The sequence below is a fragment of the Prunus mume genome, linkage group LG4 (assembly GCF_029339155.1).
Source record: "Prunus mume cultivar Tortuosa linkage group LG4, ASM2933915v1, whole genome shotgun sequence".
Lineage (NCBI taxonomy): Eukaryota > Viridiplantae > Streptophyta > Magnoliopsida > Rosales > Rosaceae > Prunus > Prunus mume.
Window position 1 is genome coordinate 26,329,868 of NC_142701.1, and position 23,477 is coordinate 26,353,344.

The window sequence follows — 23,477 nt, forward strand, 5'->3', positions numbered from 1 at the left end:
AGGTAAAGGGATAAAACTTTTCGATGGTTATAAATGAAAAATCACGATTTAACGGTTATTTTAACTCCGATTTTGATGTTTTTTAAAACTACACTCCTTGACCCTATATGAATACAATTACTTAATTTGATCTTCAATTTAAAATATTTACACTAGTAGATACCACAAAATCTTATGTTATATTTAATGAAAGTATAAATAAACTCTTAATTGTTAGTGAATATATTGTTTTGATGTCATACGCATTCTACGAAACTAGTTTGTTTGTTTATACTTCTAGATCATATATGCCAAAAATCAAAGAAAATAAACATTCAGATATCAAGTAACGGGACAAAACTTTTCGAATGTTATAAATGAAAAATCATGATTTAACGGTTACTTTAACTCCAATTTTGATTTTTTACAGCTACACTCCTTGACCCTATATAAATACAATGACTGAATTTGATCTTCAATTTAAAATATTTACACTAGTGGATAACCACAAAATCTTATGTTATATTTAATGAAAGTATAAATAAATTCTTAATTGTTAGTGAATATATTATTTTGATGGCATATGCATTCTACGAAACTAGTTTCAACGATTCAACCGTCAAACTTGTTTGTTTATACTTCGAGATCATATACACCAAAAATCATAAAAAAAAAATAAACATTCAAAGATCAAATAATGGGACAAAACTTTTCGACGGTTATAAATGAAAAATCAAGATTTAATGGTTATTTTAACTCTGATTTTGATGATTTTTTACAGCTACACTCCTTGACCCTATATGAATACAATAAACTAATTCGATCGTCAATTTAAAATATATATTTTCTAACTAAAACCCAATCCGAACTACAATAATATATTTTTCTAACAAAAATCTGATCCGATCTAAAATAATAAATTTAAAGCTACTTAATAAATATATATACCGTTTAATTTCTTAATTGTTATGCATACAAAATAAAAAATAAAAATAAATTAGTTTAGGCGATGAAATGTTTGGATTACATCATGCAAAGTCACTTTGAGTGACGATTTATTGTCGTCGCGCAAGACTTTGAGCGACGAAGTTTTGAGTTTCGTCTCGCAAAGTGACTTCTTTTTGCGCGACAATTGTTTTCATCGCGCAAAATTTGGTCACGCAAGACTTCGTCGTCGCATAAAATTTAGTCGCGCAAGACTTTGAGCAGCGAAGTTTTGAGTTTAAATCACGCAAAGTGACTTTGAGCGACGAATAGTTTTAAATCACGCATAAAGTTGGTCGCGCAAGGGGTTTTTTTTACTAGTGAAAGGCAAAACCCAATGGGAGGTCCAGAAAGATATGGAACCGTCATTTCCCACCACCCACCTAAGACTTTTGTATAAGACATGTCTAGCATCCAAAATAGGTTTCCAAGCAACAAAATGAATTGACTTTTTCTTGAGAGTAAAGAAACTCTCATGTATGAGATACTTCTGAGTAACAATCTTAACCCACAAATTAGAATGGTCAGTGAGGCATTTCCGCCCGAGCTTAGCTAGAACTGCAAGATTAAACTGCTTAGTAAGTCTGAACCTTAAGCCACCAAGGTCTTTGGGAAGGCACACATCCTTCCAAGAGATAGGACGGGTCCTATCACTACCCCATAAAAAAGTCCTACAACATTTGTTCATTTATTTAACCACCTGAGGGACATCTAAAATAGGACATCACATGATTAGGCACACTCGACTTTCTTAGGGTCAGTCGACCCACCCTAGAAAGGGTATGAGCTTTCCACCTTGCAAATTTTGAACGAATTCTTTGAATTAACTCCTTTGCATTTTGGGGATCTTTCCAGAAAACAATATTGTGGATATCTAAGTATCTACCAATAGCGGTGCTCGTGTTTGATCTGCAAGATAACACTAATATTGTTTTTGACATTTGTGGGAACTTTGAGTGAGAAATAAATAGTAGAATATTGGAAATTAATATGCTATCCAGAGGCCTTAGAGAAAGCCTCAAGAATTGTTAAAACATTTCTAGCAACCTGTGGCGTGGCTTAGTAAAGACTAAGCAGTCATCTGTGAAGACTAAATTCGAAATTGGATAACCAAAAGTAGACCAAACAATATTGTACACTATCCTTTAACACGACACGAATTCGCACGAAAATTTCAATATTAGGTCCGAGTTATCGTGTCGTGTTGACCCGTTAGCCACACGTTAAGCTAACAGGTCGTGTCATATAAGTCTCGAATAACTGTTAACTCATTAAGCTCATGGGCATTTTTTTAAATTTATATCTTTCTTCTCTCTTTTTTTTCTTTTTTCTCCTTCTCTTTCTTCTCTTCTTCCCCCATTCCCCTGACTCTCCCATTGTCTTTCTCTTTGTAAGTTTCTTCTCTTTTCATTATTTTTTCCCGAAACCAAACATAGCTTTCTTTTTTGTTCTTCTCTCTCTCTCTCTCTCTCAGGTTGTGTCATTAATGGAGGTTTATGGATTGAGGGAAGGAGGAGAGAAAGAGGAACATGGGGGTTGTGCAGTGGTTCTGTACATTTTTTTTTCCTTTTTGTTTTTAATTCTTAATGAGTGAAATGGATCGTGCCATGTGATTCGTGAATTGTAACGGGTCGTATTCGTGTTCAACATTTTCCACCCTTTTTCTTATAGTGTCGTGTCGTGTTAACCCATTAAGAAAAGCGGGTTGATACGAATGCCAAGTCTAACCAAAAGAGTATGAAAGCAAACCAAGTCCTAGTGGAAAGAGCTAAATTTTGCAGGTGCCTTATGAAAGGCTCCATGCAAATTATAAAGAGATAGGAAGAAAGGGGATCACCCTGCCTAATACCTCTAGAAATGATAAGAAACCTTCAGGGTTGCCATTCAAAATAATCGAGCATGAATTTGTTGAAATGCAATTCATGATTCTGTCACACCAGTCAACATTGAAACCAAACTTAATTAAACCAGCTCTTATGTAGTCCAATCGAGGAGATCATAAGCTTTCTCAACGTCGAATTTAAGTGTCATTACACCCAAAGAACCTTTTTTCCTTTTAAAGTGCTAAACAATTCATGAGCAATTAAAATATTGTCAAAAATAGACCTCACAGGTTCAAAGGCACCTTGGTTTGCAGAAATACACTTAGAAAGGATGGGCCTAAGTTTAGTAATGATGATTTTAGTAATAATCTTGTAAACCACATTGCAGAGACTAATAGGCCTAAATGATTTACAACTTCAGGTTTGTCAACCTTAGGAATCAAAACAATATTGGTGTGGTTTATGGGGTTGAGAAGAAGGTTATTCACAAAGAAATTCTTAACAAGCTGAATAAGAAGGTGCTTAGTCTCAGCCCAGAACCGATGGAAAAAAATTGCATGTAAACCATCAGGGCAAGGGGCTTTGAGAGCGTCAATGCTTCTAACCGCTTCAAAGACTTCCAGCTCAGAAATATCAGCCATGAGCTTAAAGTTGTCCTCCAGAGGAAAAACAAGGCTCAATCACACTTATAAAGTCTTGGATATTAGAGCTAGCAATAGGGTCTGACTGTGTAAAACTTTCCTAAAGGTTTCAATGACAACATTTCATAAGAAAATAAGCTCAATCCAATAGTACCTTGATCATCTTTAATGCTTTTGATTTGGTTTCGTTTCCTATGAATGGTGGCTTGAGTTTGGAAACATTTTGTGTATTTGTCACCAAGCTGGAGCCAATTTGCCCTAGCTTTTTGGGAAAAAAAACATTTCCTCTTTCTCAAGGAGGGTCTTGAGATTGGAGCTGAGTTCTTTATCCTTGTTGATAAGGAAGGTGGAGGTGGGAGAGTTCGCTAATTGGGTTTGGATATTTTCTAAGTGTTCTTGAGTTTAGAGCATCCACAATGGGCTATCTAAACCACCTTCTTAGACAAATTTTGAGGAATTGTAAAAATGCAACTCCAACCATGCTCCCTATCCACCTCCTAAAATATGGAGTCCTCTAAGAGCTCCTAAATCTAAGGAGAGAGAAATGACTCATAGTGACTCCCTATAATTTAATGCTGCTTTATTTAATGAGTATTTCAAACCTTTATTTAATGCTAGCTATTTTTATTTTTTTTTAATAGAGAGGGACCAATCAAAAAAGAGTTATAGCATTTATAACTCTCCAAATTAGGGAGTATGATTGGAGTTGAAATTTTTTAGAGAGCTCCTAAAACAGCTTTCTTATATTTTTAGCTAAATTTTGCTAAGAAATAGATAGCATCATTGTGGATGCTTATTTTCTTTTAGTTGTTGGAAGAGATTCCCAAAAACCTCAATGTTCCACCTCCTCAAGTGAACTTGGAAGGTTTTGCAACAAGTAGAAATTTGTTGAGTTGGATTTCCTACATAAGAATGGCACCAAGATTGATTGACAATTCGAGAGAAATCAGCATGGGAAAGCCACATGGCTTCCATCCTAAAAGCTTTGTGAACTCTAGTCCTAGGATTAGAACTGCTTAGGATAATGGGGCCATGATCCGAACTGCAAATAAGCATGTTTAAGAACTCATACTTGTGAAATAAATTCAGCCAATCCGATTTAGCTAAGACCCTATCAAGCCTTTCAAAAATTATAAAAGCATCGTATTGGACCAAGTAAAAGGCACACCTTCAGCAAGAAGGGATATAGTACCACAATCATTCACAAAAGCATTGAAAGCAGAAATGGCTCTATGGAATGAACTATTTGAAGTAGATCCTCCAATTTTCTCATATGAAGAGCAAATGTTGTTAAAGTCCCCAAGCAAAGCCCAAGGTTCCAAGATGAAAGGCTTAAAATTAAGGATTAACTTCCATAAGTCTCTTTGTTTATCTTTTTGAGGATAAGCATAAATAAAAGTTGCATACCCAGACTTTTTGGACAAAATATCATGTAACAAACAGTGCACAAAACGATCATGGAAATTCAAAGTAGTGCAATTCACATAACTAGGATTCCAGCATAAAATAATCCTTCCACACTACCCTGTGGCAGGAATACAAAAGACACCACCAAGATGCAGTTTCTGAGCAATGGCCTCAGCCCTAAGTAAGGTGGCTCTGGAATCTAAAATATAGATTAAAAAAAAGCATTTGAAAGATAAAATCCTGCCAAGAACTACCCTGGCTGTTCCAAATGAAAGTCTTCATGGGACTAAGGGGTTATGGTGTTGGTCAATAGGTCAAACACCCCAAGGACCTCCAAGCTAGCCTCAGACTCAGTCTCCCTCTCTTCAAATTCCTACCTAATTCTCCTTTTAGGGCTCTTAAAAGCCGTGAGCTGCTCTCCATTTGTCTCCAGACCCATCCCCCACATGCAGAACCAGTGCCCCTTCTCGCCCCATTTCCCCATCACAAGCCATCCATGTTAAGATATGGATTTTGGATTATCAAGGAAGCTCAAGATCTAGAGAGTGAGAGAGGTAGCTAGGAAAAAACAGAATTTGGAAATGTTCTCTGGTGCGATCTACAAAACCGTTGCAGAGATCACACCTTTTGTATTCTTTCTCATTCTCTCATTACATCAGCCAAATCAGTACCATTCTATTACAAGGGCCAATGTGAATGTGACACATGGCAGTACAAGGCCTAAGAGCCGTTGAAAACTAGCTGACTGCTTTACACCTTACACTTGGCATATGAGCTCAAGTCACTTAACTAACATAATGCTTAATGAAGCTAAGAGTAAAAACAGACTAAGTAAATTACTAACTAACAAGAAATTAGCTAGTCAATTTACATTTCAACAATCCATTCCCTAAACGCATCCCTCTAACCTAGAGCCCTTTCTCGTCCCCTTTCCCCCATAACCACCACCGGCAAGTAGCTCTAACCCCAAAATGAACCCAGAACCCACAAAAACACCCTCTTCCTTCCACTCCGCGGATCGATTTCTTCTCCACCCTCCTCCCACCCCCACCCACAACCCGCAGAACCCAAAGGGAGGGAGAGAGAGAGAGAGAGAGAGAGAGAGAGAGAGAGAGAGAGAGAGAGAGAGAGAGAGAGAGATGATGGTTTTTTTTTTTTTTTTTTAGTTGGTTTTTAAATATTTTATTCATATTTTAATTAATTTAAAATTAAAAAAACGAAAAATGTGGGACCCATAGTAACGTAGGCAACTAACGGTGATATCTGACGGTAGAACCACATTGTAATAAATTTAAAAGACCGAGGTATGTAATTGTAAAAATTTTAAAAATAGGAACTAACATATCTTAAGGGTGTAATCATATAGTACTAAACTGTAATTAACCCTTTTATATAAGGCAAAACAACAACTTATTTCATTAATATTTGGACACCAATTGTTGTGACTATGTTTCATTTGCTTTGAATAATTTAAAGGGAGTTTCACTAAAACACCCAAAATGGGAGTTGAAATTATAAAAAAACCCAAGCACTATTTAAACATATAAACACACCCAAAACCCATCATTACACACATTCAAAACCCATTTATAAACACACCCAAAAAGTTGACTTTGAGGTTGATTTTGGGTGTGTTTCTATGTTTAAATAGTGCTTGAGTTTTTTTATAAATACATGTCTAAGATTGGATTTATTTATAAATTTGTATAATTTAAACAAGTTAAACATTGTCATGTCCGTCGATGGCCAACTCATTTTGGCCAGGAAAAACTGTGGCTTTTACTATTACTGGCCACAAATTGAACAACGATTTATATTGAGGTCTTCTAGTGCGAAATTCTATAGCCAAACTGTAGGAGGTGACATAGGCCTTGCTGTAGAAGCCATAGCCTCATATGTAGCTTTGCATCTGACAAGGATTTGGCCCATTGTTTGGTACATACCTAAACCATTCTTTTTGGGTCCAATCTGAAACTCTCTTCTGCTTATGGCCCCCCACCACCAATATAGTACTACAGTTCTCAACGAAGTCACTCATTCCATTCTAGTACTCTTGGTAGGAAATAGTTTACCTTGAAGAAAAACAAAGAAACCAGAGGAACAAAGGAAAACAAAAGAAAAGTTTTACTGAATAATCCTCTTCTCATTTACTGAATTTTCTTACATAATTACATTTACATTTTAGGTGTATATATATAACCAAGGCTGTACTAAGCTTTCCCTAACAACCTGCTGTAACAAACATAACAGCATAACAGACTAAAAGAGCTGTCATGAGTCATGACTTGGCATCTTTATCTTTACACCCCCTCAAGCTGAGCTTGGAAAGACTAGGAGTACCAAGAGAAAGCTTGGATTGAAGAAAGAGGAACCGATTCTTAGACAAAGATTTAGTATGAATATCAGCTATCTGGTCTTGGCTGCAAACATACCTGAATGTAACTGTGATTTGCAAGAACCACTCTCGGATATAATGATAATCAATTTCCACATGTTTGGTTCGGGCGTGAAAAACAGGATTTGATGCAAGGGAGATAGCAGAAATGTTATCACACCAAATGGTAGGTTTAACAGAGGAGGAGAAACCAAAATCTCGAAAGACTTTGCAGATCCATGTAACCTCAGCAGCAGTGTGAGCCAGGATCGATATTCAGCTTCAGTAGACGAACGAGCAATGTAGGTCTGCTTTTTAGCACTCCAGCTCACTAAGTTGGAGCCAAGAAACACACAAAATCCACCCGTGGATCTCCTATCAAAAGTGCAGCCAGCCCAGTCTGCGTCGAGTAGGCGGATAGAGTGAGAGGACCTTTATGAAACCATATACCATGTGAAGGGGTACCCTTGAGAAATCTGAGGATTCGCTTGGCTGCCTGCATATGTGAATCAGTTGGAGCATGCATGAACTGGCAGACTTGATTAACTGCAAAAGAGATATCAGGCCGAGTCCAAGTTAAATATTGTAGGCCTCCCACAATGGATCTATACTCTGTGGGATTTTCCAAAGGTGTACCACCGTGATCCAGTTTGGTAGTTCCAAGAGGTGTAGAACAAGGCTTAGCACCCTCCATATTTGTCTTTTGTAACAAGTCCATCAGATATTTACCTTGATGGAGAAAGAGTCCCTTGTTGGTGCGTTGAACTTCAAGACCCAAGAAATAATGTAAGGGACCCAAGTCCTTGACAGGAAACAAAGAGCTCAGTTTCTTGATGAAAAGATTGCACACTGATGAATCTGGACCGCTGACCAAGATGTCATCCACATAGACAAGGACAATAACAAGAACTGGAACCTTGAGAACAAAGAGGGATGCGTCAGAAGATGATTGAGTGAAACCAAGAGACTGGAGAGCCTGAAACAATTTATCAAACCAGGCCCTGGGAGCCTGTTTGAGGCCATACAAGGACTTTTTGAGTTGACACACATGATTCGGAAAGCTTGGATCACTGAAGCCAGGTGGCTGATGCATGAATACTTCTTCCTTTAAATCACCATGAAGGAAGGCATTACTAATATCAAGTTGATGCAGAAACCAATTGAATTGCACAGCAAAAGTTAACAAAATTCTGATAGTGACAGGCTTTGCCACAGGACTAAAGGTTTCCTGATAGTCCAAGCCCTCTTTTTGATGAAATCCCTTGGCAACGAGCCGAGCTTTATACCTGTCAATGGTCCCATCAGGCTTTTTCTTGATTCTAAACACCCATTTACAGCCTACAACATTCTGGGATGAAGAAGAAGGAACCAAGATCCAAGTTCCAGTTGATTGGAGGGCATTAAATTCAGCTTGCATGGCTGATCTCCATGCAGCAAATTTAGAGGCTTGAAGATAGGTTGTGGGGACATAATCAAGAGAAGATGATAAAGGGTGTTTGGTAGCAGTATAAGCTTTAGGCTTAAAAATGCCATTCTTTGATCTAGTAACCATAGGATGAATATTTTGACCTGATAAAGATGGAGAAGAGGAGTGAGATTGCAAAGGGCTGAAATTGTGTGGTGATACAAATTCACTAGAATTAGGAGGAGAAGAGGAGTGAGATTGCAAAGGGCTGAAATTGTGTGTTGATACAAATTCACTAGGATTAGGAGTATGTGAAGAAGGATGGATGGAGGGAGAACTTGGGAAGATAGAGTGTGAGTTGGGAATGGGAAATTGCAGGTCAAAAACAGGAGATAAAGGAGGGATAGAATTAGAGGGGGATGCAGACTTGGCAGTAAAGGGAAATGACTTCTCATCAAATAAGACATGCCGAGAGATATAGACCCTGTCAGTGATCATGTCTAAGCACCTATAACCCTTATGCTGTAAACTATATCCAAGGAAAACACACTGCTTGCTCTTGCCATCAAGCTTAGAGGAAACATAAGGTTTCAACCAGGGGTAACAACTACAACCAAAAATCTTTAGCTTAGTATAATCTGGTAATGTATGAAATAAAAGCTCCCATGGAGATTGGGCAAGACCAGAAATAGGCAACCTGTTGATCAAGTAAGTAGCAGTGGATAGAGCTTCAACCCAATAGAATTTAGGAACATTAGAAGCCACTAACAATGTTCTGGCTGTTTCAACAAGATGCCTATGCTTGCGTTCTACACAGCCATTATTCTCAGGTGTATGTGGACAACTGAACTGATGAGAAATACCATGCAAATTAAGATAAGACTGAAAAGAAGCACTAGTGAATTCACCCCCTGAGTCAGAACGAATAGCCTTTATTTGATTACCAACAGATTTTTCCACATATGTCTTGAAAGTTACAAAGGTAGAATACACCTCAGATTTCCTTCTCAAAGGAAAGAACCAGCTATATCGGGTGTAATCATCCACTAACAGCAGGTAATATTGAAAACCACTCACAGAAGTTACAGGGGCAGGTCCCCATACATCACAATGAAGTAAAGCTAGACTATGGGAAGTAGATGAACCAGCAGGGTGAAAAGGCAGTTTATGATTTTTAGCTATAGCACAATCTGAACAGAAGAAATCAACAGAGGATTTACCTTGCAGGCAAGCTTATTACCAGAAATCACTTTTCGAAAAATATTGGAGGAGGGATGACCCAATCTACTATGCCAAATCTGCACCGGAGCTTTAAGACTGACAAATGCTGAAGAAGAAATGGAAGAAGCAGGACTAGGTGAAGGAGAGCTTTGCAAAGGATAGGATCCATCTCTAACTGGTCCCCGCAAAAGCATCTTCCCCGTAAAACGATCCTTGACAAGGGATCCATCAGAATCAAGAGTCAATGAACATGAATTGTCTTTGACAAATTGAAAAGCAGACAGCAAGTTGTGCTTCATTTGAGGAACATGAAGGACATTTTTCAATTTAAAGGAAGTACTGGGAGTATGTAACAAAGAGGAACCAATATGGTTGATGGACAGACCTTTACCATCACCAATATAGACTTTGTCTTCACCAGTGTAAGGAGATGAAGAAGAGATGTTGGAGATGTCATTGGTAATGTGAGAAGTTGCGCCAGAGTCAATGAGCCAGGAAGGAGAGGGCTTTGATGTATAGTGCGCACACATTGCAGCAAGCTTGGTGGGAGGGATTTTACCAGAAATTGCAGGATTCATGCGATCATAGCAGTCGATGGCCTCATGACTTGTATTTCCACAAATCTGGCAAGGAACACGAGCACCAGAGGAAAAGGAACCACGAGAGTTGGAATTATGACCACGATTGAAACCAGAAGGGAAGCCAGAGTTGTGGTTGCCTCGATGAGAGCCAGAATTGTAGTTGCCCCGATTATGACCATAGTTGCCCCGATTGTTGGAAAATTGATTATTCCTGCCACGATTGGAATTATATCGAAAAGAGTTGTGAAGTGGTGGATGTTGAGCAGCAAATGCCTGAGGTGGTGTAGGAAGAAGAGGCGGTGAGACTTGGGCCGAGAGAGCATGAAACGGTTCAGTGGTAACAGAGGAAGCAATTTTCTTCCGTCGAGTCATGGAGAGCTCCTTTGTGAGTAATAAACCATGTAATTCATCAAGAGAAGTTGAAGAGAGACGAAGCATGATAGAATCAATGAATGATTCAAAATCATCAGGAAGCCCAGCCAGTGTAGCAGCAATAAGATCGCGATCCAAACTCACTGCATTGCGGTGAGGGAATCGAGATTTCCTTGAGTCGCCAGTAGATAATCGACCATTGTTTGGGAGCCTTTAAATATTACGAAGCGAGAACGGTCTGATGAATATGAGCATCGAAACACCACCAAAGCGCTGCTCAAGTTTGAGCCACAGATCTCTAGACGAAGAAACACCAACAGTAAACGGAATGACTTCCTCAGAGAGGGTTGAATTGAACGGATGAGAAGATTCTGATCCTTCTCATACCAACTTCGTAAGCGAGATTGAGTGATCGATCTGGTAAAAATGGCACCGGACAAGACTCAGTTCCATCAACAAGTCCAAGAAGCTTGTAGCGGCGAAAATTGGGGCAAACAGAGCACACCAAGGAGATAATTGAGCGGCAGGCTTGATCGGCACCATGCTACCGATGTTTTGAATTGTAAGAAAGTGTAGGTTTGGGACGAATTAGGGTTTGAAAAGGAAGAATTGGGAATCTGAGTGAGATAGACGGAATCGGAGAAGAGGATTCAAGAGGTGACGCCATCAGAGATGAAGGAGACAAAGAATCAAGAAGAAAGAACAGTGATCAATTGCGTGCAGCAGAGATCAAACCAGTAGAGTAGAGCACGAAGCGGAAGAGACTAGGATCGAAGAGTGCCGTGAGGCAGTGGCGAATGATACCATGAAGAAAAACAGAGAAACCAGAGGAACAAAGGAAAACAAAAGAAAAGTTTTACTGAATAATCCTCTTCTCATTTACTGAATTTTCTTACATAATTACATTTACATTTTAGGTGTATATATATAACCAAGGCTGTACTAAGCTTTCCCTAACAACCTGCTGTAACATACATAACAGCATAACAGACTAAAAGAGCTGTCATGAGTCATGACTTGGCATCTTTATCTTTATACCTAACAGGTTTAAAAAATGCCTATAATTCAGCTTTCTGTTTTATGTTTTGTGCTTGTCCAGAAATTCACATTCTTTTTTAAAAATTAAAAAAAATACGGCTTTCCTGAAAATTATGTATCTTAAAGCATACCTTTTGTACAAATGGCTGAATTTATTGAGGAAAACATAGAGGAAAATGAATTGTTGACATAAAATCTCTTTCTTGACAACAGGCAGTGTTTAGTGGTGACAGAATTTTCCATCTGCTACATTTCTTCAGAGAAAGAAAATTAACACTCACCAGTATATCTCTTCAACGTAAAGTAAGAGATGTTAGAAAACCGTGATTTTTTGCACATACGTGAAACCGTATTTTTCAGGAAAAAAGGAAAACAATATCCAAATTTTGATGTACCATCAAGATCAAGCATCGACTGCCCTTGACCAAACCTCATTTTTCAATGCAGTATCAATTACTTGCAACCCTCGGATCATATAGGAAATTGAATCCCTGCATTTTTAATTTCTGGAGAATACCCACATCGATTGTGACACACAAATTCATCATTCGAACATATGTTTTACGCATCTTCTTGTCTATTTTATTTTCAACAAACCCTGTTTACATAAAGGGGAGGATACACTCAAAAACACTCTGTTTTTAAGCCCATTAACAAAGGAACCCATTGAAGAAACTCATCCAATCCAGAGCTGGTGGTATTACAATGCTCCAAATCTCTGCCATAACGCCAAAGCAGAAGACTTTGACAAGAAAATTTACAAACCCCTGGAACCAGGAATATCAATCCACTGTAACTGGAGTTCCAGTTCCCCCCTCTCCACATTTCTCAGTCTGATACACATGTTCTGGACAACTTGGCCATCAGTATAGATGATGCAGCTCTCTTCAGCTAGGCAGTTTTGCCTGTTCGGTTGCACTCTGGAAAGTACGGTTCCGCTTGGTACGCCTTGCACTCGCACCCGTAACGCTTCAAGAAACGGGCCAATCTCGAACTCAGCATCCCCCATTTTGTCATCAAGAGTAAATGTGTCTTTGTCATACACGTGCTGCAACATCAGCACCACAAATCATTCAGTAAAGATACGTAAAATTTAAGTTTAATGTGAAATGCAGCTAGTATTTAGCCAAAGAAAAAGTTGTTACAATGTTGACTGGAAGAGTTGGATCTGCAATTGAAAGTGTTAAATCTTCATTCCACTCGGGATTGGTACTCTTCTTCACTACACGAGTCTTTAACTTCTGCATCAGGCAACACATTTATAAACCATCAGTGACAATACACAAATGAACCTTAACCAACTCAAAGCAGAGCAGATCGGCAGAGGGACAAAGCTACAGATCATTGAAGTTTTGTTTCCCCTTCTTATTTGAAAGCATCGTGCAATTAAAACCCTATCAAAATATGATTGAATTTAAAGGTAAAGACAGAGACAAAATCATCTGCAAAAATTAAGGAAGAAGTTGAAGGAACCCCAGAAAACAGAGTCAACAAGAACAATCTTTGTTTGTTTTACAATTTACATCGAACATGGTCGACTCTAACTGGCTAAAATATTTGATAATATAAAGAAAAGCTTGACCATGAAGTCAACGACCACCAAAGCAATCCAGAAATCCAAATCCACAAACCTTAACGTCCAAGACCAGAACCCTAAAACTTAAAGTCCACAATTCCAGCAAAAACCAGAAACAAAAACAAAACATGAAAACATATGGAGAGAAGAGAACCAAGTTACCTGCTTGCCCATTTTGATGACAACATAAGGATCGCTGGTTCTGGCAGTGACATCTCTAATAGCAAGGTTTGCCCCTCTCTGCACTCGAACTCTAAGAAGGCCCAACAGGTGCTCCATTCAAACTTGAAAACAAGCTATGATTATGGCACAAAACAAGGATGAGAGAGAGAGAGAGAGAGAGAGAGAGAGATTTGTGGATAGCTTTTTGAATCCGTGATTAAAAACCCAACTGATTTTTATACCACAAAAACCAAGCCTTTCTCTACTGGGTCATTGCAACTTGCACCATAGAGTTGATTGATCAATTAATTAACTCCATAATCCCACGCGCAGGCAAGGAAATGGTTGTTGCCAAACTCTTCATTGGAAGAGTTGGTGTTCGATTTTCCAGTATATAACTCTTGATCAGTGATTTATTTGCCTTTATTTTATTTGGTACACAATTGACTGGAAAGTCCAAGCACTGGGCTGCACCCTTTGCCCTTTCATGGTTGCAGTATTTATTTGACTTGGTCGTTTCTGGAATTTGTCTTTAACAAGAAATATATACGAACAAAACTTGTCCTGGTCGAACATCCAATCAAAGGTGAAAGATACCTTAGAGAAAACTAGCATGAATCAAGATCAGATCCTTGCACAAGAAACACATAGCAGATGATCCAAAATAATCCAGAGATTTTAAATTAAAAATAGAGTTTGTGGTTACCGTTAAAGCTTGAAGATTTCATTCATAACAAGATTGAGTTTACGCTTGGTTAGAAATGGGAGTAAAGTCTTAAAGAAAAACATTGGCCAAAGCGAGAAGTGGAAAGGGACGTGTGTGATCACCAAGTAACTTGGGTAGCTTGTATGTGCGCTGAATCATATATTATAATATATTGGTCAATTTAGCCTATATAATATAAGCATTAAATGGAGCTTCATTTGTTAATGTTCCTTCTAAAATATCACGTATGATTGGTGTAAACAAGTGGATGTCCAGCTAAGTTGTGACAAATGATATCAAACCCCACTTGGTATATGGCGTTATGGATCATAACCCTCTGCATTTAGGTTTCGTATATTTACCTGTATTTAATTTAATGTTATTTACGGCGGTTATATTTTTCTGCTTTCCGTCTTTTTTCCAATTGTTGATGGTTTCTCTGCTTTTCATTCCTCTGACTTACAGGAATTCTTGTACCGTCGTAACAAACGAGTTTGATTCTGACGTTGCCCCTTTTCTTAGGTTTATAGATTTGGACTAAAGAACTCAGAAATAGTGCAAATTCCTAGAGAGTGCTTTGGTTTTCTTAAATGGTTATTACCAATAAGAGAATCTATGGTTTTGAACAATTATGATAAACCAAAACTTAGCTTGGCTACTGAGGCTCGTGGTATAATAGCTAATTGCCCATAACTCTAGTAAAAGAGAAAGAGGCAACTTCGATGTTTGAATCTTAGGACAATGTCTTGTAGAAAGGTTTGTGTGGTGTTTAGATTTTGAGATGGAGGTTTGGAAGGAAAAGGCAAATAAGGAAAGAGTGAATGCTTGAGATTAACAGTTACAACACCTACAAGGTGCTTGTTCTTACTGCTCTGACATTGCCTCTCCGATTTATAAGCGCTGGTAGCTCTGTCGTGCCTTAGAAACCCTTAACATATTGTCTTCTTGCTCTTTTAGCTAGGTATTTTAACTTCTTTCTCGCCCCCATAGCTCAAAAAATAGGATTGGATTTGGACTAGCCCATCGAGCTTGGGCCAGTTTTACAGGCCTAAAATGAGGATTAAAAAAATTATTTGAAATCAAAATGAGAATCAAATAAACAGTAATGTACTACATAATGAAAATCAAGTTATTCTAATTTGTTTTCTCACATCCCATATGTTAGCAATACATACTACATAGGTGGATACCCTTCTAAAACATCACTATTCTGACATTCATGAACCAAAGACTCAAAACTATACACATAGACCGTGTGGATGCAATGCAAATCTAGAGACCCTTAAGAGGTAGGAATATCAATCCACTGCAATTGAAGTTCAACTTCCCCACACTCCACATTTCTCAGTCTGAGGACCATGTTTTGGACAAGTTGGCCTTTGGACCAGACAATGTAGCTCTCTTCAGCAAGGCAGTTTTGCCTATTTGGTTGCACTTTTGTGATTATTGTCCCATCTGGGAGGCCTTCCAAGCGCATCTTCAAGACCTTAATAAATGTCGCAATCTCAAACTCTGCATCCCCCATCTTATCATCAAAACTAAAGGTGTCTCTGTCATACACATAAAGCCTGATTGGGAGATTTGGGTCTGCAACTGAGAGTGTCAAATCTTCATTCCACTCAGGATTCACATTCTTCTTCACCACCTTGGTTTTCACCTTCTGCTTTTGAACATAAATTCAACAAGCTATCAGTTGAAACGATAGATATTTGGAATCACATCAATTTCTCAAAGCTCTTAACCATAACAAGACATAATTCAGAAAGTTGTTTGGTGAAGAACCACCACATAGCAAAGTTGGGTGTTCATTGATTTCCTGGTCAATAATTAATGTGCCTGAACCCGTCTTTTTCATTCCCGCGGGACACGAGAGGGACTTGCATGTCACAGGGATAGCACTGTTAACCGAGAAAGCAAATGTCCTCCACAGAAGCAACAGTACTACCAGATTTTGTTTGGTGAAGACGGGAAACATTACCACCAGATCAAAAAATAATAATTTCTTGATGACTTCAAATAAAATTACAAACCAGAACCCTTAGTGATATCAATATTCTGGAAATCAAAACAAATGTTTTCAGCAACAGACAGAAAATAAGAAAACCATTCACAAGGTAGATTTAAATACCTTCATTTACTGTTCTTTAATCTTTACCATGAAAGAAAACAAAAAGAAATAGATTCCTTTCTCTTTTCTTTTTCTTTTTCAGATACCCTCTTGTGTGGTTGGAGTTTTTAATACTATGAAAAAAGCAACAACTAATAAGGCCAAAAAAAAAAAAGGTGTTTAAGAGGTTTCCAGAAGACATGACTTCAACCCAAACAAACATTAGTACAATTTAAACAGAAAATATGTATATGTACAATGAAACACCAAGTGATCCTACCAGATCCATGTATTGCTATCAATCACCTAAATTTGTAGAAAATAACAACAAAACCAAGAAACCCAGAAATGCAAATGGATCCAGAAATACAACAGCAAAATAAAAATTATCTGAAAAGTAGACCATTTTCATGATTAAAGACAGCCATTACCTGCTTGCCCATTTTGATAACAACATAAGGGTCACTGCTTCTCATGTCTCTAACAGCAAGTTTCACTCCTCTTTGGATGTGAATTCTCAGAAGACCCATCATGTTCTCCATTGGATCCAGATTTTAACTTTATTTTTCTTCACAAAGTAAGAAGCACCAGAAATCCCAGGAGTAGGAGGAGGATGAGAGGTTCGATTTGCAATTTGAGAGCCTCAGTCTAAATCTCAGTGCCTGAGTGAAGTTGGCTACCAAACCACAACCTTTTATATTGACCCCAATAGCTACAAGTCTCTGTTTTCTCAACTGTTCACGCGCTCTTCCGGACTCTTCTACTCGTTTATTTTGCCTTCTATTTTATTTTATTTGTCATTTTGAGGAGAGATTTTTTTAATTTTTCTGTAAAAATTAGAAAGAAAGACTAGAGTTCTCACACACTATCAAACTATCATTAAGATTCGAATATGAGACCACTGATTTGTAAATCAAGATTTTTTTTTTATTGAACTATAACCGTTCGTAGCTATTTTGGGGTGAGATGGTGTTAAAATTTTGACTTTTAGGGGCAAAATTATCCCACTCGGAGTCCAATGAGCCTGATTGTGTGCTCAAATTGACTATGCTCCAATAGAGAAGGACTACAAGTTTGTTATGTTTATTCTTTATGGTAAAAACAAAAGAAAAACGAGTTCTAAGCTGGCTCAGGTATGATTTTTTTTTTTTTTTTTTTTTTTTTTTTTTTTTGTGGAACCTGGAAATCAATACCAAGGCACAAATAGCGCAAGCAAAATACAGAAGCAGGAGTCCAATTAGGAGGAGACTACAAGCACGCATACATCACAGCCGAAGACCAAACAAGATACAAGTTAAAGAAGAAACGTCAGATAAAGAAAAGAAACAAGCAGTGCCATAGATGGGCAGAGGACGTCGAAATCTGACCTAGCATTCCTCAAGTGCTGTGAAGTGGGGGGCAAGGATGACCATCTTTGTCCAAGATTCCAATCAAAGAGTCTTTAAGGGTCCTCATCATGAGTCATGTTCATACACAGTATTACAGTTGGTAATTTCACTCAAATATATATATGGGAGGGTAATTAATAATGAATGTGACAACTTCTTATTTTCTGTTAATAAATAAGATTTAGAATGAAAATGATGCAATTTTGCCGACTTTTATGCATTTTTTGTATGCCTTGAAAGTTCCGAGCAAGAACTTTAGGTGTCGTTCGGTAACGTTTTCCCACGCCGTTTTCCGTTTTCCGTTTTCCCAAAACAAAAACAACCCAAAGTGCGTTCGGTGGTGTGAACTAGGAAAACGCGGAAAACAAAGTTAGAAAACAAACTCAACTTTTCTTCTTTAAGTTAGAAAACGGCTTTTTGTTGTTTTCCCCATTTTCAAAGGAAAAGTGAAAACACGAGAAATGGTTTAATGGAAACCCGGAGAAACCCACACGAAAAGAGGAAGACCCCACTGCCTCTCTCAGCGTTCCTCCATCTCTCTCTCTTCGCCGCCTCCTCATCTCGTCCTCTTGAAAACACAGTCCCAGACCCATTCCTCGTCGTAACCTGTCTCGTCTGTGACAAAATTTGGCTGATGGTTGTGAAAGTCTTGGTGATGAATTTCAATTACCTAATTTGGTTTTGTTTTATTTTACATTTGAGTTGGCCAAGATCGAAGAATTTGGTAGAATTCCAATCTGCTATGCTTTATTACAGTCACAAGGTATGTGATAATTAGGAGAGCAGAGAGAGGAGGAGAGAGAGATAGAGACAGAGCAGAGGGAGAAAGAAGAGAGAGACAGAGAGACAGAGAGAGAGAGAGGGGTAGGATTGTTCTTTTTTTATTATTTAATTGCATCTTTTTTAACATTAGAATTCTATTATTTTTTAAATCATATATATATATATGGATGAGATATTAACAAAAATGACATTGAAAAATCACTCACATAGTATGCATTTTAATGGAAAATTAAAATTAAAGGAAGTCATCCAACAACAACAAAATGTTATTTTTTATTATTATTCTCAAGTTGTCATACCAGACACCTTTTCACTATTTTTATTTTTGAATTCTTTTTCCAATTAATCTACCAGACGCATTTTTGAATCTTAAAAATGCAAATCCATTTTCTCGTTTTCCTTCTTATAAAATATTCTCATAAAACATGCTCCAAAAACGTTACCGAATGGGATATTTTTACTCATAATCAAAAGCAAATGAGGTTCTAATTCTGAGGATGATGATGTCAACAAACTAGTGAGTCATAACTAGGGAGGATAATAAAGTGGTTGTAATTTGAACTTCTAATTACTTTGGTGCGTAAATTTTCCAATAGGAAAATGTTAGGTATAACATATTGTCTAGCACCTCTTTAATAGAGGGTCCCATTATATTGGCAAGCTTCATCTCTATTAGAGAGATAATACACAATATGGTATATAAATGTGGTAAGCCTAGCATTATCCTTCTCAATATTACATATCTTTTCAGTGGTAGATTCGCTTGAGTACTCATCAAAGATATGGAATTCATAACACAAAAAGATTGTCTACAAATCCTTCCATTGAATAATGCATTGGAGATTATTTGTTTGTCAAAACACCAATATCATTCTGATCGACACTCTTTGCATTCTTAATTTTGCATCTTTATGTATTGTTGCCTAATTGGCTATTCTGTTTGTTAGTCCAATTTTTGCTATCAACTTCACACAATAATTTGGTTGCGAGTCGGATTATAATTTCCCTTCTAGATTAAGTTTATGGTTAGAGGTACTTCCCTTCACAATGTTAATAAAAATTTCAAAATTGAATTTCCACCCTTATTGGATATGTGAAGTCTCATATGCGTGTCATGTCAGACTTCTTTACGGAAGTGATGGTAGGAACTACTTGTGAGCACATATATTAACTTTGAGGACTACGAACATAAAAATAAAAAACAAAACAAAAAAGAATTTAACCTGATAATTTCATTAACCTCAGGTACGTTTTGCAATAATAAAAAATAAAAAATCATTATTGATCATACCAGAAGGAAGATGTTATTCTGGTCAGATTGGTGCTAGTTGGCATCAACAAAATCACACACAATAATATGAATGAATCAAATAAATTGTAATTTTTAATAGAAAATGAAACTCAATCTGTTCGAACTTTTCTCACATCCCATAAAATTGACACCAATACATGGGAGGATAAAAACTCAAAAACACCACTCTATCTCTCACATCTATGAACAAAAGAATTCAATAACCAGGATGCAATCTAGAGACCCCTAGAACTTGGAACATCAATCCACTGCAATTGAAGTTCAACTTCCCCACACTCCACATTTCTGAGTCTGAGGACTATGTTCTGGACAAGTTTTCCGTTGGACCACATGATGCAGCTCTCTTCAGCAAGGCAGTTTTCCCTAGTTGGTTTCGCTCTGTCAATTATGGTTCCATCTGTTAAGCCTTCCAAGCGCATCTTCAAGACCTTAATGAATGAACCAATCTCAAACTCTGCATCTCCCATTTTGTCATCAAAACTAAACGTATCTTTATCATACACACAAACCATGATCGGAAGATTTGCATCTGCAACGGAAAGAGTCAATCTTTCATCCCACTCAGGATTCAAATTCCTCTTCACCACTCGAGTTTTCAACTTCTGCAATATCAGAAAATTGGTTTCATAAGCAATCAATTGAAATGAAAAAGCATCAAATCAAAACCCAGAAACCCGTAAGTCCAAATGGATCAAGATTCAAGAAAAACATCACAAAAATATACCATTTTCACCACACACACACACAAAAAAAGTAGCCAAATGAATTACCTGCTTGCCCATTTTGACAACAACATAAGGGTCACTGCTTCTCATGTCTCTAACAGCAAGGTTCACTCCTCTTTGGATGTGAATTCTCAGAAGACCCATCAAGTTCTCCATCAAATATTAATCAAACTGGTTGTATGCTTTTCACAATTCAAGTAGCACCGAAAATCCCAGAGGAGTTTAAAAGGCTCTGTTTCTAAACAGTGAAGTGGTTGAACGAGTTCTTGATACCAAACCGCTGGCTTTCTTTTCCTTTTATACACAAAAAGTTGTGAAGACTATGCCTTCCTCCTTTGTGCTTTTACTAGAAGCCACCCATCATCCTATGTGCCTAATTATTTTTCAACGGCGACCAATCAACATCAAATCAAACCAGCAAGAGTCACGCGCTCCTCTAGACTCTTTCACTTTCGTTTTGCCTTTCCCTTGTTTTTCCTTTTTTCTTTCAGGCTGCATTTTTTATTTATTTAGTGAGTGTACATAGTTTGACTTGGGGTCGAATGACTTACGGGTCGGGTTTTTGTTTAAGTGGGCGGGTTTTTATTTGTTTAATTATAATTGACCGGGCGCCCCAAGGTGCCGGATTGTGATGGTGAATGTCACTGTGTGTGTGGTCAATTACAGGCTACATCCGGGCTTATTTGACTCAGCTCGACTTGGACTATACGAGATTACAGCAAGTATAATTAATGTAAATATGTATGTAATTAGGTGTTTCCTAATCATCATACAATGCGGTGTTACAGTTGATCATTCGGAGTTAAATTTGGGAGGATCCATAATAACAAGTAGGTAAAGACAACATTTTGGGGAATTTTTCCTTGATGAGGAAGGCTTTGGCTGGTATTAGGTCATACTCTCATCTTTTGTTAGTAACGACATGAATATCACTTTCACATGTGATGATCTGAGAAGATTAAAAACAGAAAGACAAACATGGTTTCGTTAGGGCAGTGAACCCACCTTCCCTTGCACTCAAATTCGAATTCCTTTTCTCGTAGATTAAATTAATTTAAAATAATTTATATTATTATGTATATTAAAAAAAAATAAACATAAATATTGTTTGCAGTTGCTTATTAATGGTTTTGAAGATCCGGTCATCAACTTAATAATGATTCAGCACACTGATTTAATATATCATATAATTCTAAAACGTTATACACCCAATTTGACTTATGTGTGATCAATAATTTAAGGTCATTGCCGGTGACCTCAAATGAGACGTGGTTTAATGCTTGCAGCTAAAGCAAAGGACAATTTCAAATAAAATAAAAAAATAAAATAAAAAACAAAAGCAGTAAAATTTATCTAAGTCTGCATCTCCCATTTTGTCAAACTCAGAAAATTTTAGAGATTTTCTATTTAAACCTCACACTTCTCTTAGTTCACCCCAACTTTTAATTTAAAATTTCACAATTTCTATAAAGACCCCACTATCTTCCCAAACTACTCTTAAATACACCTCAATCTGAAAAAATAAGAAAGAAAAGAAATTTTTTATTTAAACCCCACAAGCTACCCTTAGAGGAGGAATGTATACAGCTTTGGGGAGATCATGCTAGAAATTTTAAGCAATGGTAGGTTGACGAATTCAGGAGCAAGCATACAGAGTAAGTCAAGGGAAGTTGTTATGAGAGAAATTTACAATGAGAATGAAGTTGGTACGAACGTTCCGATGCGAGATGAGATAAAACTGGTACTTGAGGTGCTACACTTTGCACTAGGAGTAGGCCATCTGATCAGCCATCAATAAAGAAAACATTGAAGCTTTTATCATAGTGGAAAAGAAACTAGAAAAATTACCCAACTATTGAAGTTGCAGCAATAGGATTATGATTTTAGATGCGCATTGGAATGCCAGAAGTGATAATAATATTACTATTCCCAGCCCAAAAAAAAACACAAACAACCCAAATCCGAAATTTAATATTTTCTAGAGAAAGAGAACAGATTTACCAAAACATTAGGTATTTTTAAAAAAATAAAAAATAAAAAAACAAAAGCAATCAACAAAGGGAAGATAATAAGATCATTACAGCCAAACAATTAACAAGTCCATCCATTAGCTCCCACGTAGATTGAGACATGCTCTTCAATGTTCTACATCTCTGGCAATACGATGTAGAAAGAGTTTGTATTTTTCTAAAACTTAATATGAAGAGTAGTAGGGTGTATGGAGGTGTGTGTATAAATGTACTAGGGTTAAATATTAAGTTGGATGACCTTTTTTGTCTTTTTACATAATAATAAAATTTACAGCTTAATAATTTAAGTATTATGGTGAACAAAGATAAGTGTGAGGTTTAAATAGAAAATCTCAAATGTTATCATGAGAAAAGGATAATTAAGCAAAGTTTGTGATATGCTAAGTTGAATCCTAAGAAAAGCAGTAAAATTTATCTAAGTCTAGTTTTAGGGAATACATTGAGCAACATCTTGATTTGTGTTGAGAGATTGGTTGTTTTCGAAAGAAACATGTTCTATTATTTATAGGCAAAGCTTGTCGCCTTCAGAAGGTGTCGAGATTCTACAACCAGCGCCCAAATCTTTTGCATGAGCCGCCTTCTCACTGCCTAAATTCTTCTCGATCACGAGTTTTGATGGTTGTTCCCTACACCCACCTTCTTTTCAAGTTTCAAGGCTTCTACTCTCTGATAAGCTCAAGTTCCGAGAAGTAGCTCGATGTCCCATAATTCCTTTTACTCTGTTGCCCAATACTCTTCTCGAGATGGTGCACATAATTTCCTTGCCTCAATCGGTTCTGTGATTTTACTCTGCCGAAAAATGCCAATCTTTGAGTTCGGTAAATTTTTTTGCCATACATAACTGGTTGGGCCTAAGAATTGGG

The 23,477-nt window shown here is 37.3% G+C and overlaps 3 protein-coding genes across 5 annotated transcripts; all 3 read right to left on the reverse strand.

Moving 5' to 3' along the window:
- Positions 1–12,365: 12,365 nt before the first annotated feature.
- LOC103328572 (protein C2-DOMAIN ABA-RELATED 4-like) lies at positions 12,366–14,122 on the reverse strand. 2 transcript variants are annotated; one of them, XM_016793882.2, is made up of 4 exons: positions 13,806–14,122; positions 13,564–13,697; positions 12,971–13,066; positions 12,366–12,873 (listed from the first exon to the last, which is right to left on the reverse strand). In XM_016793882.2, exons 2-4 carry the CDS (start codon positions 13,678–13,680, stop codon positions 12,583–12,585), a joined length of 504 nt encoding a protein of 167 aa, XP_016649368.1. In that variant the 5' UTR covers positions 13,681–13,697; positions 13,806–14,122; the 3' UTR covers positions 12,366–12,582. The 2 variants fall into 2 exon arrangements, with proteins under 2 accessions (XP_016649368.1, XP_088907378.1); XM_089051252.1 differs by having other exon boundaries at positions 13,564–14,112.
- Positions 14,123–15,365: 1,243 nt separating this feature from the next.
- Positions 15,366–17,255, reverse strand: LOC103328573 (protein C2-DOMAIN ABA-RELATED 5-like). Of its 2 annotated transcripts, none has more exons than XM_016793883.2 (2): positions 16,808–17,255; positions 15,366–15,932 (listed from the first exon to the last, which is right to left on the reverse strand). In XM_016793883.2, exons 1-2 carry the CDS (start codon positions 16,916–16,918, stop codon positions 15,552–15,554), a joined length of 492 nt encoding a protein of 163 aa, XP_016649369.1. In that variant the 5' UTR covers positions 16,919–17,255; the 3' UTR covers positions 15,366–15,551. The 2 variants fall into 2 exon arrangements, with proteins under 2 accessions (XP_016649369.1, XP_008229192.1); XM_008230970.3 differs by having other exon boundaries at positions 15,366–15,929; positions 16,808–17,127.
- Positions 17,256–19,911: 2,656 nt separating this feature from the next.
- LOC103328574 (protein C2-DOMAIN ABA-RELATED 4-like) lies at positions 19,912–20,864 on the reverse strand. The gene is made up of 2 exons (XM_089049527.1): positions 20,630–20,864; positions 19,912–20,461 (listed from the first exon to the last, which is right to left on the reverse strand). The coding sequence occupies exons 1-2, from the start codon at positions 20,738–20,740 to the stop codon at positions 20,075–20,077; spliced, it is 498 nt and encodes a 165-aa protein (XP_088905653.1). The 5' UTR covers positions 20,741–20,864; the 3' UTR covers positions 19,912–20,074.
- Positions 20,865–23,477: the final 2,613 nt, after the last annotated feature.

Bases quoted from the DNA above. Each gene is read 5' to 3' on its own strand.
- LOC103328573 (XM_016793883.2), bottom strand. From the start codon at position 16,918: ATGGAGAACATGATGGGTCTTCTGAGAATTCACATCCAAAGAGGAGTG. The intron at 15,933-16,807 runs GTAATGGCTGTC...TATGTTCAAAAG, and splicing joins TTATCAAAATGGGCAAGCAG to CAGAAGGTGAAAACCAAGGT.
- LOC103328574 (XM_089049527.1), bottom strand. From the start codon at position 20,740: ATGGAGAACTTGATGGGTCTTCTGAGAATTCACATCCAAAGAGGAGTG. The intron at 20,462-20,629 runs GTAATTCATTTG...CTGATATTGCAG, and splicing joins TTGTCAAAATGGGCAAGCAG to AAGTTGAAAACTCGAGTGGT.
- LOC103328572 (XM_016793882.2), bottom strand. From the start codon at position 13,680: ATGGAGCACCTGTTGGGCCTTCTTAGAGTTCGAGTGCAGAGAGGGGCA. The intron at 13,067-13,563 runs GTAACTTGGTTC...TGCCTGATGCAG, and splicing joins TCATCAAAATGGGCAAGCAG to AAGTTAAAGACTCGTGTAGT. The intron at 12,874-12,970 runs GTAACAACTTTT...CTGATGTTGCAG, and splicing joins CAACTCTTCCAGTCAACATT to CACGTGTATGACAAAGACAC.